This window comes from Tasmannia lanceolata, unplaced genomic scaffold, assembly GCF_043159265.1.
Source record: "Tasmannia lanceolata isolate RefF3 unplaced genomic scaffold, GAP_Taslan_0.1 ptg000007l, whole genome shotgun sequence".
NCBI classification, from domain to species: Eukaryota; Viridiplantae; Streptophyta; class Magnoliopsida; order Canellales; family Winteraceae; genus Tasmannia; species Tasmannia lanceolata.
In genome coordinates, this window is record NW_027518684.1 from 5,331,737 (window position 1) to 5,342,865 (window position 11,129).

General features: G+C 38.5%; 1 protein-coding gene across 1 annotated transcript; it reads right to left on the reverse strand.

The window, feature by feature from the left end:
- Positions 1 to 2,629: 2,629 nt before the first annotated feature.
- Positions 2,630 to 7,364, reverse strand: LOC143880849 (phospholipase A1 PLIP2, chloroplastic-like). Its single transcript, XM_077383825.1, has 5 exons — positions 6,595 to 7,364; positions 5,484 to 5,969; positions 5,325 to 5,384; positions 4,453 to 4,869; positions 2,630 to 3,404 (listed from the first exon to the last, which is right to left on the reverse strand). The coding sequence occupies exons 1-5, from the start codon at positions 7,180 to 7,182 to the stop codon at positions 2,826 to 2,828; spliced, it is 2,130 nt and encodes a 709-aa protein (XP_077239940.1). The 5' UTR covers positions 7,183 to 7,364; the 3' UTR covers positions 2,630 to 2,825.
- Positions 7,365 to 11,129: the final 3,765 nt, after the last annotated feature.

The following is an 11,129-nucleotide window of genomic DNA, read 5'->3' on the forward strand; positions in this document are numbered from 1 at the left end:
GTTAAACTGAATATCATTTCTCTTTTAAACTGAATATCATTCCTAAAAAACTCTCAAAAGCCTATTAAAAAAGAAAAGACAAGCTGAGTTTTTGCAGTTATTAAAACATGGTTGTGCCAATATAAGTAGCCTATAAATAAAGTGGTATTTTTCTTTGGGTAGTGATATATCAACCCCCAATATCTTAAATTGACCCCCATATCACTCTCTCTAAGCACTGCCCTGTATGGGGGTCGATTTAAGATATATGGGAGTCAATTTATCACTCCCCTTTTCTTTAGGGAAATGAAATCATCGCTCCAATGTTTTGATAATTCTTTAGTATTTAAAGGGCTTGTGAGAGCTTTTTGGAACCGTAATAACCTTTTGACAGCCTTTTAAATACTAAAAGACAAGAAAGTGGAGCTGAAATATCAAACATCGGCACGCTGATATCATTTCCCCTTTCTTTATATTCCAGTGGTTAGCTTCTTTTAAATGACCAAGTACAGAGTTCAGACCCAACCGTGTTGAACCAGCTAGTTGGGTCTGAGTGGGACTTGCGCGCACTCTGATTGAATTTGTTTCTAAATTCAAGCACACCATTAGCATGGCTGAGATTTCGGATAGGCATTGAAAGCTCGATAATGTGGTGGGGCGCAATTTAGTCAAAAACATCCAAACTATATTGGATAGGTTGAAGAAGACAAAAATGAAGATAGGTTGAAGAAGACAGATATCGATCAAATTCTTATATGTTGTATTTGCGTGCACTCTGACGAAGACGAAGATGAAGACCAAGACCAAGACAAAGAAGAAGATAGTTGAAGTGTAAAATTATCACGTGCATATCAAGTGGCACGAGTAGAAATGAATCATACATGCCATAAAAAAAAAGTTCATGTTTAAGTGCTAGTTAGTAGTTCTCCATTTGATTTCTTTGGGAATTCAAAAAAATAAAATATCTAAATATATAGCTGATTCGCTTATGGCCCATCTGGATCTAGGAGAAATATATATTCTATGTAAAAAGATATTTTAGGGTCTAGAAGGTTTGCAATTTTCCTTGAAAACGGACTTCTTCTTTTTTTCTTTTTTTTTTTGCGGGGGGTGGGAATCGAAGGATAGGGCCAGCGAAGTGGGTAAAAATTAGAAAACAAAAATCAGAAAATTGGTGTCTTCAAGTGGTGAGAAGTGGCTAAAAATCAGGAAACAAAAAACTCAACTCAAATAGGATAACTTTTTCATGATTTTTAGCCACCCCTCACCCTTTTCTCAGTCATGCCATCTCAAATATCTCTACTTTTCCCACCCGCCCTACCCCTCTCTCACCAATTGGAGACACTAATTTACCATGAAAAATTCTTCTGCATGCGGCCTTAATGTGAAAAAAAATGAAAAATCCAGTCTAGTAGGTTTTGCAATTTTCTAATTTTTTATTTTAGAAAGACTATCGATGAAAATTGAGTTACCCGAACACTAAAAAATTAATTTTTTATGTAACAATTTTTCCCTGGATCAAAACAGTCCCTACCGAAAAATGACCAGGAGCATTGCATATACAAAAACAATGATTACATAAAACTATAGCCCATGAAAATAATGCAAAGAAACAGTTTTTACTTTGAAATAAAATGTATAGAAGTGCTAAAGGATTATGGATTTGAGTTAGTTGGCGAACGGATTGAAAAGGCATAAATGAAATTTGTGTTGTGTCATTTGAAAGACCCATTGCTTTGCTTTGGCTGGTTTTTGAGGCATTTTGAGTTTTCAAACAAACATGAATACAAGAGTGTGGATGATTTTCTTTAAAAGTGGTCTTGATGCATAGAAAATTTAGCAACTAGTATGAATAATGGGTCTTTTTTTCTTTTTTATATCTATCTCACGACCATGGTTTTAAATTTCGGTTTTGGACCTAATTTCGGCCGAAATTTTGGGAAAATAATAAAAAAATTTAAAAAATAAAGATATGTGGTCGAATTTCCTAAAATTTCGATCGAAATAAAGTATTATATCGGGTATGTGTGATTTCGGTATCGGTCTTGACCGAACCCTGAAGTTTCGGATTTCGGTCGAAATTTAAAACCATGCTCATTGATTGATCACGATAATGAGGTGATCGTTGAAGAAAGAATAGGTGCAACTTGGGTCGGTTCAGGTTGGGCTTTTGCTAAAAAATGAATTGGAATCAACCCGAACCGGACCCAATTTTAGGGTAAAAGCTGAACCTGATTTCCCAAAAATCGGCCTGAGTTGCATCCCTGAAAGATTGCCATCAGAATGCCTGAATTATTGGTTGCCTTACCTTCTACACAGAATGTTAGGAAGTAAATTATAGCTTACTGTTTCAAAACATGTTTTATTAAGCTTGAAACCTCAAAACCCAGGTAGTTCAATGGATCAGACGATGATAAAATCAGACTGCAGGTTCGATGCTAAATAAGCAAATTCATTGACCATTTATTTCATTTTCAAGCTCCTTCAAGATTAAGGAGATGATTATAAGACTGATCTCAGGTACAACAACTTTCAAATCATTTGGTTTGAAAGTTGAGATTCGATAACAAGTTTTCATTGTGGACTCACCATTTATTCCAATTCATTCCTATGGGATTATGAGAACATGGATCTACTTCTGAGTCCAATATATGTAAATGTCAAAGAATTTCATTGACATCAAAATATTGATTCTTTACTTTCTAACTCTGCATGGTCCATTGCCAAACAAAAAAAAATACATATCAACCAAGAATAAAGAATCGTGCACCTGGGTGTGTAAGTACTTACACAATGTACACCCTGTGCAAAAAAATTTGACATAAAGAATAGACCAACCAACTGTATCATCGGAGACTGACGCCCGCTAAAGTTCCTACAAGCAACAACCGCGCAGGAAACAAGAGCACGACAAGCAAATGCACATGTTGTGATGCCACCAGCCTAGTGAACCGCTTCAATGATTGCTTCCCACTCTGAAACACACCAGAAAAGCTTAGCACCCGCTGACCCACAATACCTGATTCTGACCGCCGGCTCATGATGACACCAGCATGGAGACCCTGGGGATCCATAAGTGACCACCACGCTCTTCGGCGGTGCTCCCTCTTTGCCTTCCTAATACGGTTGAGCTCTTGACGGATCACATTGCGAACAGAGCTCAGATATGAGTTCATGTTGTGGTCTCTGTAAACGGCACCGTTGGAGCCATACGCTGATCGATCACTAAGGATCTCAAGTGGGTGGGGTGAGTTAAGGAACACGGCCTGTGCAGCCCGCAGTTGCCTTGCGGAGTCATCGGAATTTGGAACAGGATCGCACATAAGATAGAGGCCACTGCCGGAAGGGAGTAGGTCGTGGTGTGGAGAAAATTTCTCATCTGGCTGTAGGATCAGCAGCTCCCCCATGGGAGCATACAAAATATTCTGTTGTAAAGACAGCACATAACAAATGATTATGAGATTACTATTCAATGACATGCTTTAAGAAATCTATAGGGATTATCAAGATTCAAGAGGAGCATACAAAATATTCTGTTGTAAAGACAGCACATAACAAATGATTATGAGATTACTATTCAATGACATGCTTTAAGAAATCTATAGGGATTATCAAGATTCAAGAGGAGCATACAAAAATTATGTTGTAAAGACAGCACATAACAAATGATTATGAGATTACTATTCAATGACATGCTTTAAGAAATCTATAGGGATTATCAAGAGTTATAGATGTGATGACCTCCCTACTTTGAGGGTATTATCATCATTTCAGGAAACTTTATTCGATATATGGAACTAAAACTGAGTATTCATTTCTTTATAACAAAAAAAAAATACATGGGATATTTAATACAAAAATAGAGCAACCCATACCATTTAACGCGTAAATACCCATATATTACTCCAGTATACTGATTAAATCATATCAAAGAAAAGAAAAACATCAAGGAGCTTTGGCACATAAAGTTTCTCCACTCAGTTTTGTTTCTCAAATCATGGTCAGTTAATTGGTCAGCAAATTATTGACTAAAGTAGTTGATTACTGCACATTCTATCATGTGAGAACTATACCAAGCACATATATAATGCCAGGTTCGGCTGCTTTTCTATGGAATTTCTAATATCCATATAGATTATTAAGACTTCTTGAATAAATACATCAGTATTGATCCTTCCCAAGAACCAGGTTGCTAGTATGATTATTTAATGGTTTGGAAATGCAGGGACAGTCATCTTCTGTGCAATAAAAAACAGTATGTTAAACAGATCAGGGGAATGACTATTACTATTATAAAATGAATTTCTCCCGTGAGATTGGTCAAAATGTATGGAAACTAAAAAGCATGTTGATGTGTCCATATTCTTTGAAGGTTCACCCAACTCAAGCATTCATCTTCTTCATTAAAAGAGTTGGCATAAATATTCCCCATTATGATTGAAAGTCAAAAAATATAATGAATTAAGAGGATACCTGGTTTTTAAGACACGGATGATTGCGGAAGTTGTCATTGACAGCCTTTAGAAGCTCAGCCACGTGATCGGGATAGCTGCAAGAGAAAGCTCTGGGCACAATGTCTCGATGCAGTGTTACAGCTTGAACATGACTCTTTGGCAAGCCCAACTTGCAAAGGAGGTGGTCACCTCCACACATGATGGATGGCGAACCAAATGTTATAACGGGGAGTAGTGAAGAGAGTGGTGCTTCACCTCGAATCAACAACATGAGATTCACAAGCAGAGACAAGCTTCCCCCAAGGGAATGACCAGTGAAACGGAGGGTTGCAGAACTGCCATGAGATTTTAGGTGAGCTCGGACTTCTGGTAGCATCTGTTCATAGATCCCTTTGGCAGCCTCATAAATACCCCTGTGCACAAGCACATCTAGTCCCTGGACAACAAATTTTAAAGGCTTAGCTTTTGTAAGAAAAATATTAAGATTGTCAAATTGAAATGTAGTGAATCCCATAATAATGCATGAGAAATAAAAAGCTAATGACACAAAAACACTCTCCAAAGAGAACAACACATGCCAAATTGGAACAGTTTAATCATCCACTCTTAATCTCTTGACTAGTCTGCTAACACCAGGAGCCTGGTTAAGCCAATAAGAAAAAATTTGGAAACCCCTTAGGATGATTCCATCAACTGACAACTAAGGACAAATACCAAGGGGAAGGACAGATCATCTTCCATACAGTTCATACAAACAGATATCCATGTAACAAGCTGTCCTAGACCTTGGAGTACCATAAAACTACAAGACAAGGCAGCTAAGATTTAACAAGTAGGAAAAATGTCTTGATAAAATAAGCAAAAAGAAATTGGCATGAACATTCAATTTACCTCAAACTGAATGGGCTCAAAGAGTAGATTCACTTGCCAGGATGCCAATGACTCAGAACCCTGTATATACACAATTGACAGTTCAAAATCATGATCTAACCATGGAAAGAACCGTAGCAACCAACAATATTGGCCAAAAAAGAAAGAACTACCCTTCACCTGAATGACAAAATATCTCGTGCCACTGCTCTCATCATCACATATAAACCAGTCACAAGGGGATGAATGTGCCGAATTCAAGTCCTTGGCAACAGCTTGCTTCATTTCCTCCTTAGCCGCAACAACGGCTGTCACTGAATTCGTGGTGGCCATAAAAGACGCAACCTCTGTTATCTCAGTTTTTTCATCAGTACTAGTGCCTCCATCCATTGAATCTCCTGTTGTCTCTGTTTTCAGAGATTTAAAGGGGAGAATTTTCTCTGTATGAAACTGTAGATAGGATGCGGCAGTAGCGGCAATCTGATAAGCCACTGAGGCACTTATCTGATACCCATTTTCCCTCTGTTTCACATCCTCCTCTGCCTCATTTTCTATTTCTTGAACTTGGCCTGATGCCTGCTCCTTTTCAGCATTTGCAAATTGTGCTTTCTTCTCTAAAGAAGTTGTGATGAGACGTAATCCTCGGTATTTTAGGAGATTTCCTGGCTGAAACAAAAACAGGCCATCAATCCCATACTCTCCTAACCATTCAAAAAAAAAAATCCCTTACTCTCCTATGTAAAATTTGTCCCATCAAATTGGAAGTCTGTAAATAGATAACTGATTGAGAAATGTAGTACCACCCAGTAGAAAAAAAATAGAAAAAAACTAATCAGATGAAAAAGTCAAGCAAGATAACAAAAATCCAAAAACAGGTATCTCAAATTTGAATTTGAAACACGCATCAATCAAAAGCTCCAGACAGGACAAATTTCTTGCAAAAATGTCAACATTAAAAAAAAAAACAAATTTCTGAAATGGCTCAACTGATTATGAAATATGGTATCCATCCAACCATTAGAATAACAAAACAGAAAAACCTATCAGATGAAAAAATTGACCAAAATAACAAAAATCCACAAACAAGTATCTCAATTTCGAGTTTGAAATACACATCAATCACAAAAGCTCCCAGCATGACAAATTTCTTGCAAAATATCAACATAAAAAAAAACACCCATCAACCAAAAGCATCCCAGATGAAAACTAAAAATCCCCAAATGGGTGCCCAGAACCCACTACGCATAAAAATCTCCCAAAAGTATAAAAAAAAATTAAGCAAATGAGTTACCTTAATCTTGGGAATGGAATAAGCTAGGTTTCCCAAATAAGACAATTTTTCATACAACCTAGCCTCAACCAAAGACACCCTCTTAAGCAATCTAGAGAAAGAAACCCTATCAAATTCCAAGCCCTTAACGCCATCATCATCAACGCTACAAACTTCTGATTTCTCCACATCTCCACACCCACAACATCTCCCATCATTCTTCTCAGCCTCCTCTAAAATTTCTCTTTTACCCTTCCTTTGCCCCAACCATAAAGAACCCACATGCACTATTTTCAACACCCAACTCCCCCTCCTATTATTCTCTAAACCCTCCTCCATCTCTTCTCCTTCCTCTCTATCTCCAACAACATCATCGAGGGCAATTCCGTCATTTTCCCTCTCCCCGCCTGCCCACAGAGATCGTAGAGGATATGTGAATGGAAATCTCGCCGCCCAAGAAGAGGACGTGGGAGTAGAACTTTCCACCGAAACCCCATTCGCATTCGCCGAAAGTACATCACGCCCTAAACTGCTAACCTGCGCCTGGTGGTGTGTACGTACGCCGACGGATATCGGCACTCCGACTGCTTTGAAACTCAGGCTATCCATCCCTCCTTCTTCTTTTCTCTTTTTTGTTTTGTTTTTTTTCAAAAACAAAAAATCAATAAATATTATCTTTTTTCTACCTTCCTCCCAATAAATCGGGCCTATAAATAAATAAATATTTAATTTTAGTAGAACAACGCCTCACCCAGATTCTGCTTCTTCTCTCTTTTTGAACTCCAACGTCTCTCTCTCTCTCTCTCTTCTTAAATAAATAGCGATTGGTTGCGTGTAGGAGGGGGTGGGGGTCTTTCGGAAGGGTTTCAAAATATTATCTTGTATGCGAGTGCCACGTCATCAGCTGCCGATCAAACTAATACGTGTCTTAAAAGCTTTGTACTTTCGGATTTTGACGTATATCTTGTACAGATGACACGTGTACCAGTCCCCGATGTCGGTCTGCCAAGCTGGAAAAGCAAGGAATTCTTTACTTTCAACTCTCGTTTTCTTTCGCGTGGCAGACGTGTAGAAATATCTCCACCGTTCATCTTAATTTACAAAATAAAATGAGCTGGGATTTGAGATTTAATGGCACTGGTACAACTTAAGTACAAAGTAAAATGAGAAATAATTACAATTGATAGTGAATTACAAAGTACAGATTACAAGGGTCGTCGGCCGTCTCAGGCTAGCCCGCAGGTTCTGCTATCCTTGCCTATCATTGGTTGTGGCTTTGCTAGGTGTGCTCAAACCTTGAGCCCAGCCCGGACCATTGGCATGCAACTGAAGCACATGGGTGATCCCAAACACAGCCCACATAGTCTCAGGCCATGCCCACTCGCGGGCCGCACCGCCCATTGTCACTTTGACTTCCTATTATATCATTCAAAACATCCTTTTCCATCCTATTTCCTTCTCGCCTTTATACTACTCAATAAAACCTAAAACTTGACTGCCATCCCATGCTACATGTTTTTTTTGTTTTTGCCTTCACAGCTCAATTAAATTTAAAACATGGCATCACAATTCATAAGTCGCTTCTCTCTCTCTCTCTCTTCATCCGCTTAAACTTTATCGTACTTCTCTTCGAGGAACAAAGGAGTAGGACATTAAACTCCATGATAATTTTACAATTTACTGAATTTTTACCCTTTTTTTACGGGAATATTATTGGCCAAGGTGGCAACCCAAGAGGAGCTGAATTGGATTTTAAAAAAATTTGCTCTCTTTAAAAAGACTCAATTAAACCAAAGAACAAATTAAGAGAATAAGAGCTTGAAAGATAAGAACACAAGCACAACGAGATAGAGAAAGAGATAAAGTGCACCGATATTATTATAGTGTTTCGTCCCAACACCAGCCTACATCCACTCCATGAGGAAGTTCCCTCTTTGTGCTTCAATTGTCCTGGGCTTCTTACGGGTGAAGACCAAACCGTTTACAATCTGAGGCCACCCGAGGTTGAATTTGTGTCTTGTACACTAATCCAAGCTTTCAACCCAAGCTTGTCTCCAAGGGTTGACAAGGTGCCCTCCATCAAGTACAGAGAAGATAAATTATAGCTTTTACAAAGGCAAATATGTACAATGAAAGCTCTCTAGAAAAAAACAAGAAAGATTACACTTGAATCCTAAGTCTAATCTCTCAAACAATATACAAATAATAGCACGGGGGGTGTTTTCACTCAAGTATATGTCAAAGTAGGTCTCAAGAGTGATCCTGGGGGCAGGGCGATGCCACTTGAAAGGAAAGGGGGACAATTGCCCCCCCTTAATTTTTTAGAAAAAAAAATAATACCTTTATTTTTTAATATTTTTTTATACTTACCCCCTTTTTAAAAAATATGCCCCCCTTTCCACTCATTCCTAAGATAGAAAATAAAAAGTGAGCATATGTAGCTGTGTTCACTCCTACAAAAGTGAGCCGCGGAATGGCTTTCCGCAGAATTTCCTAGCCTAACCTCTCTTAAATTATCAAAACCCTTATCTTCTAATAAATGACCAAAATATCCGTAACCCTGTGCAGTCCTAAGCCATTGATTTCTGTACCCCTCAATCTTGCAAATGAGATCTTGGTCCAGCATCGGATTTTTATTTTTTGTTCAAGGTGTGTACTGAGAAGTTCATTGCATTGATTCCTTAGATCTTACAGCCTGTTCTGTATAAGAAGAACCTTTATTAGAGTCTCAACAATATCTGCCATTTCCACATGCTAAAGCTGTGCACTTCGTGTGATATGAGTATATGACATGTCATCACCCTTTTCTCACTTCTATTTATGATTCATCTCATACTTTCTAGTCATGTGATATGACAAGTGATTGAGAGTTAAAAATTGACTTTGGCAACATGGGTTGGACACAAAATTTGGAAGAGAGGCCTCATCAGAAGCCCACCTACATGACATTTGCATGATCCAGTCCGTTCATTTTGTAGGCTCTGATAAGGTGATCAAAAAATCGAATGATCCCAACTATCCAATTAGCTCAACACGGATGGATGGCCAAAATAAAATTAGCAGACCCACATCAAATTTCTATGTAATGTGCTTACTAAGAGCTTCTCGTTAGGGCTGCAACTCGAGCCGGGTTTTACCCGACCCGCATCGACCCAACCCGAAAATAGCCTGGGTTGGGTTCAGGTTTCATGGGTTTCGGGTCGAGCCGGGTTGAGCATTCAAAAGCCTGCATGAATCTCGAGTCGAGCCGGGTTTGAAGGGGCCCAACCCGACCCGACCCGAGTTACATAAGTTATAGTATGTACATTTTTTTTCTATTGTTAGTTAAAAGTTAAAAGTGAAAACCCACGCACCCACTGTTATTGCGTGTGAGTGTAATTTCTGCTTCTATGAGTTGAGTTGATTCAAGTGTTTGATTCAGCATTATTTGATTGTAATTACAATATTGTTTGATTACAACATTGTTTGATTCAAGTGTAATGTGAGTGTAATTACATCATTATTTGATTCAAGTGTAATGTGAGTGTAGTTTCTGCTTCTATGAGTTGAGTTGCCTTGCCAAACAAGAATTTTCATTAAAAAATTGCGTCAATGTGAAAAAATCCGAACCGACCCGACCCGACCCGAGATTTATCGTGGGTAGGGACGGGTTTGGGAATCGTGGGTTTTCCGAAAAAAAACCCGACCCGAGATATTTCTTGGGTAGGGTTGGGTTCTCCAAAACCCGACCCGCCCGACCCGAGTTGCAGCCCTACTTCTCGTAGTATAAGTCCTACGAGGTATTTTTTGAATGACTTACGGCTCTGTTCACTTCTTTTTCTTGGAAAACAGTCTTTTTTTCCCTGACAAGACCTTGACAAGATAGAATTTCTGTGTTCACTTCTTTTCAAGAGAAAAATATTATAAGATGTGGAATTTCTTATTTAAAAGCTGAAAATGACGTGAAAATTGACTTTTTCCCTGTTACTCGAGATTTGGTTTCCGATTAAATATATCGGAAATAGGCTTTCCAAGAAAAATAAAATCTTTTTCTTGATAGTTTCCCTGGATTCCTTTCCATTCTGTCATGTCCTTTTCTTTCCTTTACGGGGAAAATAAATGAACAGAGAAGAGAAGGGAGTTAATTTACATTCCTCCGGAGGAAAAGAGAAGGGAGTTTTTTTTCTTTTTTTCTTTGTCCTGTCGATTTCGTTCGCGAATGTAATGGAGAAACGTGAAAATATATATATCCATACCCTTTTCTTGGATGGGACACCCTCTTTCGTGTAAAATGAGTAGTTATAGAAGCACTGGTGGGGGTGGGTGGGAGAAGAAACGGGAGAGAATTTATCACTTACGTTCATTGTTGTTCAGGTTTGCGCTGTCCAAACGCGTAAACAGACTATTGACTAAGACGCGTGCACAACAACATTTGATTGTAGGTGGAGAATTTCTGACTTAAAAAATTAAAAGACCATGGAATAATCATTTTCTTTGATCCCTTTCTATTATCACCAGGCTACTCTTTCTTATCTTCTCTTGTTATCGTTTGTGAGGATAGTGCCTGACCGGATTCC